Source organism: Lepidothrix coronata, unplaced genomic scaffold, assembly GCF_001604755.1.
Source record: "Lepidothrix coronata isolate B3197 unplaced genomic scaffold, Lepidothrix_coronata-1.0 Scaffold160, whole genome shotgun sequence".
Lineage (NCBI taxonomy): Eukaryota > Metazoa > Chordata > Aves > Passeriformes > Pipridae > Lepidothrix > Lepidothrix coronata.
In genome coordinates this window covers 1,678,862-1,695,002 of record NW_016690340.1, presented here as the reverse complement: position 1 = coordinate 1,695,002, position 16,141 = coordinate 1,678,862, and the positions used below count along the sequence as shown (strand labels likewise).

Below are 16,141 nucleotides of genomic sequence, written 5' to 3'. Positions count from 1 at the left end.
TTGGAATCCAGCTCCCTGGGGTGTTTGATATCCAGCTCCCTGGGGTGTTTGATATCCAGCTCCCTGGGGTGTTTGATATCCAGCTCCCTGGGGTGTTTGATATCCAGCTCCCTGGGATGTTTGATATCCAGCTCCCTGGGTTTCGCTGGCAGCCCCAGCCCCTCTGTCTGTGCCAGCTGAGCAGTGCTGGCTTCCTTGCCCCAGGGCATCATGTTCCTGCCCCTGGTTTTGGGTAGGGACCATGTGGATCCCTCCCAGAGGCAGAGGAGGGCCAGAGGAGGGCTGGGGCAGGGTTGGTGTGGGGCCAGCCCTGTGCTGGGGGGTCTGCAGGCCCATCCATGCCCAACATCCCAACATCCCAGCCCCATGTGAGCAGGGCAGTGCCATGGGGCAAAGGAAATGAGGGCAAAACCCTCAGTGCTCATCCCCCATCGGGCACCAAGGAGGCATCAGGAGCCAGGGACAGGATCTGGTGCCAACCCCAGACCTGCCCTGGGCACAGCCCCAGCGAATGTGGGCAGGGCGGGGGGTGCAGGGGGATGTGAGTCCTCCCTCTCTGCCCTTCCCAAGGCCAACTCTGGGCTTTGCCCCCCCTCTGAGGGGCTCGGGCAGCCCTTGGCACGGGGCAGGAAGGGTGGGAATAGAGGGACACGGTGCTTGATTCCATCCCTGTTTGTCCACAGGGCCCCTGTGGAGCCCCAGGAGAGCCGGGGGAGAAAGGCCAGCGGGGGTACACGGTGAGGGGCTGGGGGGGCTTCCTGGGGGGAGAGCCCAGTTTGGAGGGGTTGAGTGTGTGCTTGGGAATGTCCTGGGATCTTCAGGGACCCTGCCCCTCGTGGATCAGCCCTGGGTGAGGGAGAACATGACGGGTTTGGGGCCGGTTTGGGAATGGTTGGGTTGGGTTTGCCCCCCCTCTGGTTTACATTTGGCCCATCTGCTGGAGCCCAGCAGAGCCAGAGGTGCTTGGGCTTCTTGCAAAACTTCAAAGAGCAATAAATACTCCTTAAAGTTTGGATTAGAAGTGGGATGGGGTGACAGTGCTGGATTTGGGGCTGGGTGCCCCCTGTGTGCTTGGCCAGGAGTGAGCACAGGGCGTGATGGGGCCCTTCAGGGCGGGAGGTGGAAAAGCAAATCTCCCCAAAACAGCATGGATATTTTTGCAACCAGATTCTTCACCTGAGCAGGAGCTGAGGCAGCTGCATCTTTCTACCCTTCCTTCAAATTGGCTTTTTAAACTAAAACCAAGCCCAGTTTTTGGACTTGACAAAATGTCCCAGAATTTTTGAGAAAACCAAACAATCACAGCAAGTTGAAGGGAAATGTCCTCTCTTTGGTCCAGACTGCTCTTTAACTTGCCTGAATTCAGGATTTTCAGGGATCTAAGGGCTAAAGTAAAAGCTGCCCCTAAGCTTTAGCTGGTGATGCCCAGTCCAGAGGATCCTGCACATGGGAAAGCATCAGGAATGGCCATGGCTTGGAGCCAAGAAGCTGATGCAGAAGGTTTTCACTTGACCTTCTCTTACTTCCATGTTGTAAGTCACTGGTTGGGACTATCCCACTGTTTTGGTGGAGAACCTGGGCAGATCCATGTGCCAGACACTTGCAGCAACTGGATTACTGAAGCTTTTCCCTGCCAGCCCTGCCCATGTCCTGGTCAGGAATTGCTGCAAAATCCAGAGGCAGGCAGAGCTCAGGGTTTCGTTCGTTGGTATCACAATAATGTGGATATTTTAACTTTCTGTGCATGGCTTTTTTTCTCCCCAGGGTGAACCCGGGCTCCAGGGCTTGCCAGGACGGGTGGGTTACCCTGGCTCAGATGGCACCCCTGGCCTGGATGGCAAACCTGGGCCGTGGGGGCTGCCAGGGGAGCAGGTGAGGATGGGCAGGGCAGGGCCAGAGAGCCCAGAAACTCCTGATGCTGCTCCTTGTGTTCTCTTACCTCCTTCAGAATATTCCTCCTAAGCCCACAATCCAGGCAGTCCTGGATCAGGGTTGAGGCTCATGTTTCCCAGGATAAAGGGCTGTGGAACATCCCAGATGTGCATTCAGGTGCTGGGATAACTGGAGTGCTGCAGCTCCTGGATTGGGCTGGGTGCAGGCACGAGGGCTGGAACTTGGAATCATGGAATGGTTTGGGTTGGAAAGGACCTTAAAAATCACCTCCCTCCACCCCCCTGCCATGGGCAGGGACACCTTCCACTGTCCCAAGTGGGTCTGAGCCCTTGAGGGCTCAAAACTTGGAGGTGGAGATAGAAATGAGAGCAATTGTGGGCTGCCTGGATGACATTCAGCTCAGGGAGCTGGTTCCTTGGGGCTGGGATGGTCCCTGCCCTTTTCCAGACCCTGGGCACCAATTCCTGGGGAATACAGCACACCAGGGCTTGGGAGCTTCCTCAGGGGGGGTTTGGAGGACCGTGCTGAGGGTTTGGGGCACTGAGGAGGGGGTTGGACACGGGTGGGAGGTGCTGGGCAGCCCCTCAGTGCCTGCTCTGCTCCTTCCTCCCTCTCCCCAGGGGCTGCAGGGCTTCCAGGGTGACCGTGGGGTGGCTGGAGAGAAGGGAGAGGAGGTAAGTGGGCTCTTGTGGTGCTGTGGGCACGGTGCAGTGCCAGCCCCAGCCCCAGCACGTACCAAGCACTCAGAGCTTTCATCACTGGTTTCACTGGTACCACACCAGCAGCAGGAGCTGCCAGTGCACGTTGCTGCAGCTCCTCTCCAGGGGATTTGTCAGCCAGGATGTAAAATGTCCATAGAAAGGGGAATGCTAATGGTTTGTCACCCTTTATTTATTTATTTATTTTAATCCCTTTTCTCTCCCACTTGGTTTTTTTAAAGCTAAAATTTTTAGAGCTGCCCCAGGGAGATTTTTGGGCTCCTCTGAGGTCTGATCGTGCCAGGGCTTTGGAAACCTGATTTCTTCTTTTTGAAACAGCAACCCCACGTGTTTTATCATATGTGATATCTTATGTATGATATCATATCTCTATAATTTGATATATTATCATGTTATCCTATATCTTTTCTGGCCCATCCTTTGTACCCTCCTGGCCGTGGAGAGCCCTGTGGGTGCTGGGACACCTCTGTGTCACTGCTGTGGGGGATGTAGCTTGGGACACAGGATGAGGGACCAGCACCCAGGGTTTGCTCCTGTGGGGACTCTTTTTGTAGCATGTGGGGGGTCCCCATCCCCCTGAGCCCCACCAACTGTGTCCTTAAGCTCCTGATGGTCCAGCTGGAGCTCACACATCCTTGTTCTTCCCTTTTCAGGGTTTCTTGGGTGACCCTGGGCCTGCTGGGGAGAAAGGAGAGAAGGGAGTGAAGGTGAGGGGGTCTGTCTGTGCTCTGGGGTTGGGCAGGGAGGGGGTTCCTCCTTCCCTGCAACCCCAGGTCATGCTCTCCTCCATTGCTCAGGCTGCTCTTGCCTTTTCCAGGGGGTGAAGGGAGAAAATGGCCTGCCAGGTCCTGCTGGGCTCCAGGTGAGTGAACAGAGGGTGTCTCGCTCCCTGCTGTGCCAGGATTCCTCCTGCCCTCCATCCCCTTTCCTGCTTTGCCCCCTTTGCCTCTCTGTGATGTCCCCAAGCTCCATCTCTGACTCCAGCTCATGGCTTTAAGCAAAGTCTTCCTGTTCCCTGTGTTTTCCTGACCCTCCTGCAAGGGATGGGACAGAGGCAGCTGCCACCTCAGGGTGGGCACTTCCCTGACACCCCCTCCTGGCTTCTCTCCCAGGGGCTGTCGGGTCTGAAGGGTGTGATGGGCTTCCAGGGCCCTGCAGGGCCAGAGGTGAGTGGTTTTACTTCCTCTCTGTCCCCAAAGAGGTGCAGGAGCCTGGTGATCCCACTGGAAAGATGGCTCTGAGGAGGGAGGACCTGGGGATTTGCCTCCCCTCCCGACTGACCTCTCCCACCTGGATGTTTGAATCCCAGCCTGTTCTCCTGTTCTCCCCTGGCTGGGGGTGAAGTGAAATGAGCCTTTGCAGAGTTTCTTCCAGTGGTTTATTGTAGGTTTCTTTTAGTGGTTTATTGTAGGTTTATTTTAGTGGTTTATTGGAGGTGGCCACCTTCAGCTGAGGTGAATCCCAGGCTGGCAGTGCCTGGGTTTTCCATGCTGCTCCCAGCCGTGTCTTTGGGAGCATCCCGGCCAGGACTGGGCTTGCAGAGGATTTCAAAGGCAAATTGAAGTGGTTTGGTGGTGAATGGAAGCACCTTCCAACAGGAAGGGAGTGGGCCTGGTTGTGGGGGCATCAGGTAGCTGATACTTGGTGTGAAGGAAAGGGGGAATTTGGGATGAAGGAGAGAGTCAGAGAAAAAATGGCATCTCCTCTCTGCTGTTCCAGGGAGAAGGTGGCTCAGTGGGTCCCCCAGGCCCTGTTGGCCCTGTGGTAAGTCACAGATTTTGGGTACAAACCGTGGCCAAAGCACAGGTGGTGGAACTGGGCAAGACCTCCACGGGCAGGTGGGACCACGGTGTCCTGCCTAGTTCATCCCTTGTGCTGAGTTTTAATCTAAAAACGATGAACTTCATTAAAATCCCCCTGGTAGCGTGGGGAGGAATTAGAAAAGGACCCCAGTAAAGGCCCCCAGTATCCCCATGAGCCCAGGGCTGCCCCTGCTGCCAGGGGAGATGCCCGGGGGTCCCCGTGCCATCCCCTCCTGTGTGGTGAGAGGGCTGAGCAGGGTCTGTCCTCGCAGGGGGAGCAGGGCCAGCCGGGATCCGTGGGCTGCAGAGGCATCAATGGCTCTCAGGTGGGTCTGCCCCAGTTCCCACCCTTTGCCATTTGGGATTTCCCGCTCCCTGTGCTCACCCCATCCCTTCCCTGCTCTCTCCACAGGGGGACATGGGCCCTCCTGGCCCGCCCGGCCCGCGGGGCCCCAAGGTGGGTGCACCCAGGGGTGAGGGCACCTCGTGGGGACGGGGTGTCCCGGGATGGGAGGGTGCTCTGAGGGTGGTCTCCTCCAGCTGGGCTGTGACCCCAAACCCCCCAAAACCCCACAGAGAGGCTGGGGCAGAGGTGGGAATCCTTTCTGTCCCCCTTGCCACGGCTGTGCTGGCTGGCACTGGAGCTCCTCAGCAGCTGGGAATTCCCGGGAGAGGTTTCCCACCCTGGTGCCTGCAGGGCTGTGGTTCTACCACATCCTTCACTGCCTTTCAGGGACCGCAGGGACTGCAGGGCAGACGTGGCCCCCCCGGCCCCAGGGGCTCCCAGGTGAGTGGGTGATCCTGGCGTGGGGGATCCCCCTCCCCGTGATCCTGCTGAGGGATGAAGGAGCTGCTGGGGTTTGTCCCCCGTGTCCTTTGCAAATGGAGGTGAAACCCTTGATCCTGGGGGTCCTCACGGCCCCCCGGGGGTGGGAGGGTGGGAAGGGCTGTGTGCCACGGGCAGGATGTGTGGGCAGAGGGGCTGAAGGGTCTCCTGGGGGGAGCTGGGCAGGGGTCCTGTGGGCTGGGGTCTCGTCCCCAGAGCAGGGCAGGGAGCAGCATCCCTCTTCTCCCAAACATCCCGCTGCCTTTGCTCTTCCCCAGGGTCCAGCTGGGATGGAGGGATCCAGTGGTCCCAAAGGAGACACTGTAAGAGCTTCTTGCTGCCCCCTTTGACCTTGGGGAGGGGGAAGCCCAGGTTTGAGGGCTTTCCCCAGAGGGACCTGGGGGATGGAGGGGGGGGTCCCTGCCCCTGCTTTTGGAGGGGAGAGGGGCAACACTTCCAGCAGAGCTTGCAAGTGCCATCTGGAGGTTCCTGCTCACCATGGGCAGGGATGTGGTGGGACTGGATTCTCCCTGCCCAGAGGCACAGGGTGATGTCAGCCGCCTTCTCTCTGGTGAGCAGGGACAGCACCCAGGGAATGGCTGGAGCTGTGTCAGGGCAGGCTCAGGTTGAATCTCAGCAAAAGGTTCTTCCCCAGAGGGTGGTTGGGCACTGACCAGGCTCCCCAGGGCAGTGGGCACAGCACCAAGGCTGCCAGAGCTCCAGGAGGGTTTGGACAATGCTCTGAGGGCCAGGGTGGGATTGTTGGGGTGTCTGTGCAGGGCCAAGGGTTGGACTGGGTAGTCCTTGGGGGTCCCTCCAGCTCAGGATATTCTGTGATTCCAGGATTCTTCTTGCAGGGAGCAGATGGTGCCCCTGGGGGGAGGGGACAGCCAGGCTTGGAGGGCCCTGGGGTAAGTCCATGGATGTGGGGTGCTCTCATCCTCCCCCTCACAGCCCCCCAAAGCCCTGCAAGGAATGCCCTGTTTCCCCCAGCTTCCCCCAGTGTTTGTGGCACCAGGGCTGGTGGAGGTGACAGGCACATCCCTCTACCACTGCCAACATTCCTCTGCCTCTGCTGCTCGCAGGGACCTCAATTTTTAATTTTTTTCCCCTATGGATTTATCAGCAGAGACAGCTCAGCCCTGCCCAGCCCTTTCTTTGTGCACTCCTTTTCCAAGGGTTTGGGTGCTGAGCTGCCCTTTCCAAAGGATGAGGATTTTGGGGTGGCCTGACCTCCCCCTGCCTGGCCCACAGTGTCCCTGTTCCTCATGTCCCGAGATCCCAACTCACAGAGCTGGAAACTGGGGCTTGTGAAAAGGATGTGGCATGTGGGTGGTGTGTTTTAGAGGCCAACAAGGGCTTCATCCTCCTACTAGGAGAGTTTGTGCACCCTCTGGAACCTGTGGGGAGCAAATCCCACCACGGCATCAGCAGCTAAACTGGTGCCTCCCATTTATCATCATCCCTGTGCTGTGGAAAGGTCTCCTCCATGAGTCAAGTGATACCTCCCTTTGTGTTTTGGGGTTTTTTTCTCACTTACATTTTGTGTCTTGCTCTGAAGGGGTTTATTGGCCTGCCGGGTCCAAGAGGCGCCCAAGGAGAGCGGGTGAGTGATGGCATCCATGAAATCCCTGCTTGGGAGGCAGGAGAGCTGGCTCAGAGCAGCCAGAACACCAGCTTGGGGCTCTAACAGGTGGCAGCTGCAGTTGTTTGGGAAGGCAGAGCTGCCCTCGGGTTTATCTTGCTGTGACAAGAGGAGCTTTCAGGCACCACCTGAGATGTCACCTGCCCTGGGGAGGCACAAGGGAAGAGGGAATGCTTTAGCCTGGATAAGGAGCACAGCAATGAGGACAAGGCACTGTGCTGGCATCAGGGATGGCACCACCAGCTGCTACAGGTGTCCTGCCTGCCAGGGGACTGCTGGGTGCACTAAGGGCTGCTTCAATGGGGATCAAACCCAAAGGCCCTGGAGCATCCCTGCCACAAGGAGCAGGTACCTGCTCCCAGCTCTGAAAGGCCCATCAGGAGGAAAATCCTGGTTGAAAAAGGGGCAAAACTCCCTTTGTTTGCTGCCAAAATCAGATCACAGCTTGCTTTGGCTGCAAGGAGGGGCACAGCAGGGTTTTCTCAGTGCACCCTCCACTGCTGCTGCTCTTGCAGGGCTGCCGAGGTCCAAGTGGAGCCAAGGGAGACCTGGGGGCCAAAGGAGACAAGGTACCACATTCCCAAGCTTCTGGTACCTCCAGTTGCTTCCTCTTTGGTTCTTCAGATGTGCTGTATCCCAGCTGGTGGGATGTGTGAGGACCCAGGGGACCCAACAGGGGCCATCAGAGCTGGGCAGCTCATCCTGTGCTTGATCCCACCACGCTGCTGCCTCTGCTCCATCCTGCCCTGCTCTGCCTCACTTGGGCTGTTTAAAAACGTTGCATTTCCCCACTGTTGGTGCCCTGGGAACGCTCGTGGAGGGAGGGTCGTGGGGTGTTCACCCGGAGCAGCCCCGTGCCCAAGGCTGGGGGTGTGGAGAGCCAGGGGATGGGCTCTCCAGGGGAATTCCTGCTGGGAGCCCTGGGCCACTGGCTGTCCCTGCTGCTGTGACACTGTGTTTTGTTCTTCCGAGGGTCCACGTGGAGCACAAGGAGCAAAAGGCCCCCCGGGGACCCGGGGCCAGGGGGGCTTGCAGGGCTTCCCCGGCCCCCGAGGGGCGGCGGGGCCGCGGGGCCCAGACGTGAGTGCCAGGGCTGTCTGGGGTGTTGTGGGGTGGGAGATGTGTGTGCCCAGTGCCACACAGGGGGCAGGGGGCAGCCCTGAGGCAGTGCCACGTGTGGCAGTGCTGCTGGCACAGGGGGTTTACAGGGTCCCTCCAGAGGGACCCCTCCAATGGCATCACCCCCCTGGCGCTGCTCGGGCACCCCACGGGCAGCTTTGCCCAGAGCCCTTGGGGCTGCAGGTGCCCCCAGCACCCAAACAGGGCTGCTCCAGACCCCTCTGGCTGGGCCCCCATCCCAAAATTCACTGGTGGGGCAGCTTTAGGCAGGGGATTCCCAGCCCTCTGGAGCTGCCTCTGCCCGAGCAGCTCTGCAGGGATCCCTCCGAGTCCCCGCTCCAGGTCAGCACCTTCCCAGCTATTTTGGGAGCAGAAGGCTCACAGGTTGCTCACTTGATGCTCCTCTTTGACTCCTGCCAGGCTCTGCCTCCTGGAGCCTGTGCTGGCAGCTCCAAAAGGCCTTTGGAATGCTTTTTCCTGCAGTCTGCTCTGAGGGAGCTGTCAGGGTGGATGAACCCATCTCCAGATCAATATTCCTACCTGGGAAGTGAGGCCAGGCTGGCAGGTTGTCTCTAGTGGTTTCCAGATTCTCAGGAGGAGGAGAAGGGGGATTATATATTCCCACCCACCTTTCCAGTCTGCAGTATCCCCCTGTAGGTGATGCCCTCCCCCTCGGGGAGGGGGGGATTTTGGGATGATGCCTGCCTGGATCTGCTCTCACATTTGCTCTCCAGGATGAGAAGTGAATCCTCCCACCTCTCCAAGAGCTGCAGACTCAGCAGGACTCATCCCCTGCCTTGTCCACCCACCCAGACAGCGCTGCCAGCACATGGTGTTGGTCTGGAGCTGGGTTTGGATGGAGCAGGAACTTGGCAATCAGTCCCTTGAATCCCCTTAAACTGGATCAGCAGGACAAAAAATTATTCCACTGTGTTGTCAAACTACTGGACTTTTTCTTTCTGCCCAGTGTTATAACCTGGAGAACGGGGGAGGTCCCCATTCCCACCCCGGAGCTTGCCTGGTGCCCCAGCTCCCATTGCCACTCCTTGATGCCACCTCTGAGCCCACTGCCTGTGTTTTCCCCCTGCCCCAGCAGCAGGATGGTGGCTGGGGGAGCCAGCAGGACCAGAGGCTGTCTTTGCCCTGGCTGACTCCTCTCCTGTCTCTCCTGGCAGGGGCAGGAAGGCCAGATAGGCCCAGCAGGGCTGAACAGCAGCGAGGGACCCAAGGTGAGCCCCAGGGTTTGCTCCTGCTTTCCCACAGGCTGCCCCCAGCCTTGCCCGGAGAACAGGGATGTGGCTGCCCTGCAAGGGATCCAGCACCTGGAGCACTGTCCCAGTGCCCCCCTGGGAGGGTCCCCAGCCTCCTGACCCCCATCCCACTGACCTGCCACCGAGGCAGAGGCTGGATGAGCCCCCTCAGGGTGGAGGGGCTGGGGGGGGAGACCTGCAGAGGTGCCTAAAATGCCTGTGCTTCCATTTGTGTGGATTTTAGGGAAGCCAAGGACCTGATGGCCCCAAGGGAAGCCCAGGACCGCGGGGAGCCCGGGTAACTAACGGGGTGTTGGTACTTGGGGCTGGGTCTTGGAGCACCTTTGGCTGTGGGAGATTGAAACAACCCTGGAGACCCTTTGCTTGTCTTGAGATGTGCTGGGGCTGAGCCACCATCAGGCACCAGATTTGCCTCCGAAAAAGCAGCTTTACTTCTGCCAGAAGGATGTTTTTGTCATGCCTGATGTCTTCCAGGGCCGTGTGGGTCAGCGTGGGCTGGTCGGAGTCCCTGGACTGCCTGTGAGTAGGAGATCTCCCACATTCCTGTGCTGGCAGGGAGAGCAGCTTCCTGGGATGTGACCAGATTGGAGGGTCGGGCTCTGCTTGGGAATTTGCACAGGATAAGTTGGGGATGAGCAGCTCAGGCTCTTGCACGTTGCACAAAGTGTTTTAACAAACCACCTGCCCCCCAGCGCCACCTCCCTCAACGCTGAGCACAGAAAATTCCAGGAAATAGCAACTTTTTGAGAAAGCTGTGTTAGTCAGAGTCGTGTTTGGGGAAGGAGCCAGGAAAAAATAGCTGGGGCAGGAGGGGGAAAATAACACAGCCGAGGTGTTCCCGGTGGGAACGGGTTTCCTCCCACACTGCCGTTATTTCCAAAGGTGGGGATGGAGCAGGGAGGAGCTGCAGGAGCTGCTTGGGATGAGCTCAGTACACACACCAGACTGTGGCACTGCTGGTTTTCCACCTCTTCACTCTGGAGGGAGGCTCTGGGGCTGGAGGAGCCCTTGGTGGGCTCACCCTGGCACCGGGCTCTGCTCCCCTGAGACGAGACTCTCCTTGCAGGGCTCGCGGGGTGTCCCGGGAGCAGAAGGAGCAGAAGGAAAGCCTGGTACACAGGTTCCCATCCTACACTCTGTACTTGGCTCTGGGAGAGGGTTGGGGTGGTGGCTTGGATCCAGAGGGGGAGCTGAGCCCAACAAAGGTGAACTTCCCAACCCCCCAATCCCCATGGCCACATGGGTCGTGGCCTCGGCCCCGTGTTGGACCTTGCCATGGTGTGGGACTGGGAGAGGCTGTTCCTGCCTCCCCATCCTCATCCTCACCTGCCCTGTCCTGCAGGGTCACCCTGGAATCGTGGGCAGCCTGGGCAGGAGGGGGTCACTGGTGAGTAGAGCTGCTTTCTGTCCTTCCTCCCTCCTGCTCAGCTCTCTCCCCTTGGGAATGTCCCTCCAAAGCACGTCCATGGAATGGGGGACAGGTGCTGGCTGGAGTGATACCAGCCAGGGGGTGCTCCTTGGAGAATCCTGCTGAAGGGGGAAGGATTGGGAACAGGGCACTGTGATTTCCCATCCCTGGCACTGCTGCCCTGAGCAGATCCAGCAGCAAGACCTGGGCTGGTGGCAAATTTTCCCTCCTGCGGGATTTCACCTGTTTATCTTTGCTCTGAAATTCAAAAATAATTAAAAAAATTAAACATCTGGCACTGGCCTCAAAGCAGAAGATGAAAACTGGCCTGCCCTGGGTCAGAGAGGCCCCCTGAGCAACACACAGCATGTCTGGGTGCATGTGGGGGTGTTGTGTGTGTCCAAACCCAGTTGGGGGGCTTCCAGGGGGAATCCAGGAGCTGGATTTTAGGGGAAAGCCCCAGTGCTGCCTTCACCAGGCCAAGCTCTTCTGTGCTTTGGGTTGGGCTCAGACCCAGAGCAGAGTCTCTCCATCCTCCTGCTCCTGCCTTCCCTCCATTGCTCACCTGCTGCCCTTTCCTCCAGGGATTTGCTGGTTTGCCAGGAGGCCGTGGGCACCTTGGACCTCCTGGATCGATAGTAAGGGAAAAAAAATGTTCCTCTTGCATGAATTCTGGGTTTTCTGCTGGAGATATGGGACTCCCCTTGAGAATCAGCAGCAGCTCAGGGCATCTGTAGGACCTGATCTTACCTTCCTGTTTGAAGACATTAAAAAGCCTCAGTTGCAGAAAAGCTGGGGCCAGGGAAAGGGAGAATCATTTCCCCCCAGGAATTAATCTCCTCCAGGGGTTGTGCAGCTCCCCCAAGCCTGGCAGGGTGTCCATGGGGGATGGCAGCTCGTGGAAACCCTCCAGCCCTGGGTGGCTGAACAGCAGCTGGTCCTGGGTCCTGGGAGGAGATCCCAGTGGAATTGGGTGGTGCAGGTTCAGGGAGAGGCTGGTTGGCACTGGCCAGGCTCCCTGGGGCAGTGGGCACAGCACCAAGGCTGCCAGAGCTCCAGGAGGGTTTGGACAACGCTCTGAGGGACAGGGTGGGATTGTTGGGGTGTCTGTGCAGGGCCAGGAGTCGGACTTGGATGGTGCTTGTGGATCCCTTCCAACTCAGGATATTCTGTGATGATGATTTAATGATCTGGGACGGAGACCCAGAGCAGCTCCTGCAGCTGGAAGAGCTTCTCCCTGAGAGCTTGTGCTCAGCTGGGCTTGGGAGTGACCTTGAGAGGAGTATTGTCACCTTCCCTGGTGACAACCCTGCCAGCCAGGGGGGGGCTGCTGTGCAGGAGCCACCAGGGTGGGCCACAGGGGCTGAGTTTGTCCCCAGTGTCCCTGTTGGCACCAGGTGATGCCTGACCATGAGCACAGGGGCAGCACTGGGGGGGTTTGTCTCCTCTCAGCGTTTTGACTGACATCTCCTCCCTGAATAATTCCAAAGGGCTCTCCAGGAAAGCCTGGACCTGATGGAGACCCGGGTTCCCTGGGCCCAAAGGTGAGATCTGGGGCTCTGGGGGGGACCCTGAGTGTGCTGGGGGCTGGTTGGAGCAGCCATGGGGGTGAACAGCCCTGAGAGGCTCTTGGCTGCCAGGGGGACACCCGGGGTGAACCCACGGGCTCACACCAAGGGCTGCCCAGGTCCCATGGGCTCACCAGGGAGGGGAGGATGCCTGACTGCATCCTGGCAGTGGGGGTTCACTAATTCCCTCGTTTTGCCTGGCAGGGGCTGCCTGGGAAGCCTGGCTTGGAGGGGCCACAAGGACCTGTGGGCACCTACGTAAGGGATAGACCTGCCTGGGGAGGGGGTGGCTGCACTGGGGGGAGGCTGGAGCAGCCTCCAGCTGGACATTCACCATCCAGCCACCTTCTCCTAAACCAATGGAGGTGCCTGGTGGCCCTGGATGCCTCCTAACACCCTGCTCTCCCCAGGGCTATCCAGGACCTGCTGGTGACCGTGGAAGACCAGGGCGCAGGGGAGACAAGGTAGGGCTGGGACACCCAGCACAGCACTGGGGGGATGCAGTGGGGTGGGAATCCCGGCTTTGGAAGCATTTTTGGGCTGTTGAACCCAATGGCTGGGCCTGGCTGGTGTCCCCAGTCTCCATCTGTGGCAGGAGAACAGCTGGAGGTGGCTCCCACATTGGGTGGGTTCTCCATCTGCCCAAACTGCTGTGAATTGTTCTAAGAGCTGGTTTTTTTGTTTTGTTTTGTTGTGATTTTTTAAGAGGTTATTGCATTAAAACACACAGAGGAAAGGAAATCTTTCTTGCCTCCTAACAGGGAGAAAGGGGAGCCCAAGGTGCCCCAGGATTTCCAGGAAAAGCTGGTGCCAAGGTGAGTTTGCTGCTCTTCTGGGCAGCTCCAGCCCCCTGGAGAAGCACCCAGCAAGTCACCTGTGCCAGGCTGGGAATGGGGAAAATGGGAAATCTTTGCTGTGGGAAATTTCTGCCAGTCTCACAGCACCAGGGGGCTGAACTGGGGAGAGGGGCTCAGATGTTCTTTGATGATGTTCTTGTCCCCCAGGCCCTGCCAGGTCCCCCTGGTCCACGTGGTGCTCCTGGCTCCCAGGTAGGGCTCCCCATGCTCCCCGTGGGGCTGCTCCACGTCCTCTGTGTGGTCCCTGTGACCCTGCAGCACATCCCATGTGCTGCCTGGAGGGAGTGTCAGCAGCATGGATCCACCCCAGCCCCCTCTCTGGGAGCAGGCAGGACCTGCTGCCATTCCTTGCTGGCTGGGTCCTGTCCTGGTGCTGCATGGACACCGTTGGGGTGGTCCCAGCACGTGGGAGTCCCATGTGAGTCACATCTGAGTCCCCCTTGCTGAGCATCCTTCTTGTTTCAGGGCAGAACTGGTGACCCAGGTCCTCGAGGGCTCCCAGGGCTGCCTGTAAGTGGAGAGCTGTCCTGGTAGGGGGTGGTGTCCAACGGGATGAAAGATGGGTGCCCACTGTGGGAACATTTTCATCTCTGGGCTGGTTGTGGGGCAGAGAACAACCCAAACCCAGCATGGGTGGCTGGCTGGTGACAAGTTGGGCACAGAGACAGCAGTGCCCTCCTACAACTACAGTAATCACAGAACCACAGAATCAACCAGGTTGGAAAAGACCTCCAAGATCATGGAGTCCAACCTGTGACCCAACCCCACCTTGTCACCCAGACCATGGCACTGATGCCACATCCAGGCTCTGCTCAAACCCCTCCAGGGACGGGGACTCCACCCCCTCCCTGGGCAGCCCATTCCAAGGGCTGATCCCTCTCTCTGCAAACAACTTCTGCCCAATGGCCAACCTAAACCTGCCCTGGGGCAGCTCAAGGCTGTGCCCTCTTGTCCTGCTGCTGGTTCCTGGCAGCAGAGCCCGACCCCCCCTGGCTCCCCCCTCCTGGCAGGGAGTTGCAGAGAGTGAGAAGGTCTCCCCTGAGCCTCCTCCTGTCCAGGCTGAGCCCCCCCAGCTCCCTCAGCCTCTCCTCACAGCACTTGTGCTCCAGACCCTTCCCCAGCCTCGTTGCCCTTCTCTGGACCTGCTCCAGCCCCTCCATGTCCTTCCTGAGCTGAGGGGCCACAACTGGGCACAGCACTCCAGGGGTGGCCTCACAGGGGCAGAATCCCCTCCCTGCTCCTGCTGCCACCCTGATCCTGAGCCAGGCCAGGATCCATTGGCCCTCTTGGCCACCTGGGCCCCCCTGGCTCATGTTCAGCTGCTGTCAGTCAGAGCCCCGAGGTCCCTTCCTGCCTGGCCCTGTCCCCCCACTCTGTCCCAGCCCGTGGTGCTGCAGGGGGTTGTTGTGGCCACAGTGCAGGACCCGGCCCTTGGCCTGGTTGGACCCCAGACCATGAAGGTGAGAGGCACCAGGACCCCCCTGGAGCAGGTGGTACCTTGCAGACCCCGTGGTGGCCCAACTGCATCAACCACGGGGCTCCTGCCGGCTTTGTCCTCCCTGGAGCTGCAGCCAGAGCTGCTTTTCAGGCTGCCTGAGTGGCCTTTTGGCCTTACAGGGTGTTCCTGGTGTGCGGGGGCTGGATGGCATTCCCGGGAAGCCTGGCTTGGCTGGAGAACCCGGGGCTCCTGGAGCAGCTGGTGCTGCTGGCCCGCCTGGGTACCCGGTGAGTGCAACCAGGGCTCCCCATCCACACCCAACCCATACCCTGGCTCACAACGGGGTGCAGGGACTGTGCTGGTGCAGCACTTTTGGGGAGCTCCCCAAAGCAGGAAGGGAAGGAAAAGGGAAGGTGGTGAAAGGGGCTTGAGGAGCTGGTGTGTGGCTTCTCTTCCCGTGGGCACGTGCTGTGTGCCAGGGCATCCCAGAACCAGCTTGGGAGCTGGAAAGGCCTCCTGAGCTGGGGCAAATTGCTGCTGATGTGGGTTGTTCGTTTGCAGGGCCGGGAAGGTCCAAATGGACATGAAGGGCCTTCAGGGATGAGAGGAGAGAAGGTGAGGACAGAGGAGGGGGTTGGTTCCCCTTGCTGGCCCCTGGAGAGCCTTGGGCTTGTTCTGCTGACCTCCCCAGGGCACCCCTCCCAGTTTGGCCCCTGGCTTTGCCCAGTGGGATGGGGCTTTACATCCCTGGTGCAAGGTGGGAGAAGAGCCTTGTGGAGACCTCCACGGCTCTCCTGGTGTCTGTGTCCTCTCCAGGGCGATGTGGGAGACCCTGGGGAAGCTGGTGTCCGTGGGCTGGATGGTGAGCAGGTACATCAGCTGGAGAACCGTGTCCTCCCCTCACTGGGCTGCTCAGCCCCTGCCTTCCCACTCCAAGGGTGGGAAGTGATGGGAGGAGGCTGCTGATCCTCAGCTAAGCCCGAAGGTTAAAGCTGGGTCTGTGTTGGTGAGGGGTAAATGAGCTGTGCCAGGGCTGGGCTGTGTCTTTTCCCCCCAGGGACCACCGGGACCACCAGGAATGGAGGGTCAGCCTGGGCCCAAGGGCGAGCAGGTGGGTACCCAAGGGTGCTGGGGGTGGTGCTGGGGTGGTGCTGGGGTGGTGCTGGGCTCCTCTGGCCCTGCTGATGCACCTGAATCCATGGGGGGCTGTTTGAAATCCCCCCCCCCAGATTCCTCATGCCTGGAGATCGATGTTTCTGGGAATGGCTGGGAGGGGGGTCCCCTCCAAAGCTTGGTACCTGGAACAAGGAAAACTGGGTTTTGCCCAGTGTGGTACAAAATGATGGAGAGCAGGAACAGGCTTGGCTGGAAAAGGCAGACAAGAATAATCCTGATTGTCTCCATCCTGTGCAGGGAGAGACAGGAATCCGAGGAGCTCCAGGTGTCAGAGGGAGCCCTGGGGAGCCAGGGGATGATGGACCAGAGGGGCCTCCAGGGCGGCCTGGGAAGCAGGGGAAGGAGGTAAGTGTGGGACCGTCCCCACAGGGGTCACTGATCCCTGCTGGGATCCCCTGCCAGGGCATCACATAACCACA

At 59.3% G+C, this 16,141-nt stretch overlaps 1 protein-coding gene across 1 annotated transcript in view; it reads left to right on the top strand.

Moving 5' to 3' along the window:
- Positions 1 to 16,141, top strand: part of COL2A1 (collagen type II alpha 1 chain) — an 89,454-nt gene that overhangs the window by 62,499 nt on the left and 10,814 nt on the right. Inside the window, exons 11-42 of the mRNA XM_017829199.1 lie at positions 684 to 737; positions 1,765 to 1,872; positions 2,514 to 2,567; positions 3,266 to 3,319; positions 3,430 to 3,474; positions 3,725 to 3,778; positions 4,332 to 4,376; positions 4,687 to 4,740; positions 4,827 to 4,871; positions 5,148 to 5,201; positions 5,519 to 5,563; positions 6,098 to 6,151; positions 6,802 to 6,846; positions 7,401 to 7,454; positions 7,858 to 7,965; positions 9,180 to 9,233; positions 9,499 to 9,552; positions 9,750 to 9,794; positions 10,342 to 10,395; positions 10,618 to 10,662; positions 11,268 to 11,321; positions 12,174 to 12,227; positions 12,456 to 12,509; positions 12,662 to 12,715; positions 13,013 to 13,066; positions 13,256 to 13,300; positions 13,574 to 13,618; positions 14,726 to 14,833; positions 15,108 to 15,161; positions 15,363 to 15,416; positions 15,604 to 15,657; positions 15,960 to 16,067. Coding sequence (XP_017684688.1) covers positions 684 to 737; positions 1,765 to 1,872; positions 2,514 to 2,567; positions 3,266 to 3,319; positions 3,430 to 3,474; positions 3,725 to 3,778; positions 4,332 to 4,376; positions 4,687 to 4,740; positions 4,827 to 4,871; positions 5,148 to 5,201; positions 5,519 to 5,563; positions 6,098 to 6,151; positions 6,802 to 6,846; positions 7,401 to 7,454; positions 7,858 to 7,965; positions 9,180 to 9,233; positions 9,499 to 9,552; positions 9,750 to 9,794; positions 10,342 to 10,395; positions 10,618 to 10,662; positions 11,268 to 11,321; positions 12,174 to 12,227; positions 12,456 to 12,509; positions 12,662 to 12,715; positions 13,013 to 13,066; positions 13,256 to 13,300; positions 13,574 to 13,618; positions 14,726 to 14,833; positions 15,108 to 15,161; positions 15,363 to 15,416; positions 15,604 to 15,657; positions 15,960 to 16,067 — 1,863 coding nt within the window. The remainder of the gene's footprint in view (positions 1 to 683; positions 738 to 1,764; positions 1,873 to 2,513; positions 2,568 to 3,265; positions 3,320 to 3,429; positions 3,475 to 3,724; positions 3,779 to 4,331; positions 4,377 to 4,686; positions 4,741 to 4,826; positions 4,872 to 5,147; positions 5,202 to 5,518; positions 5,564 to 6,097; positions 6,152 to 6,801; positions 6,847 to 7,400; positions 7,455 to 7,857; positions 7,966 to 9,179; positions 9,234 to 9,498; positions 9,553 to 9,749; positions 9,795 to 10,341; positions 10,396 to 10,617; positions 10,663 to 11,267; positions 11,322 to 12,173; positions 12,228 to 12,455; positions 12,510 to 12,661; positions 12,716 to 13,012; positions 13,067 to 13,255; positions 13,301 to 13,573; positions 13,619 to 14,725; positions 14,834 to 15,107; positions 15,162 to 15,362; positions 15,417 to 15,603; positions 15,658 to 15,959; positions 16,068 to 16,141) is intronic.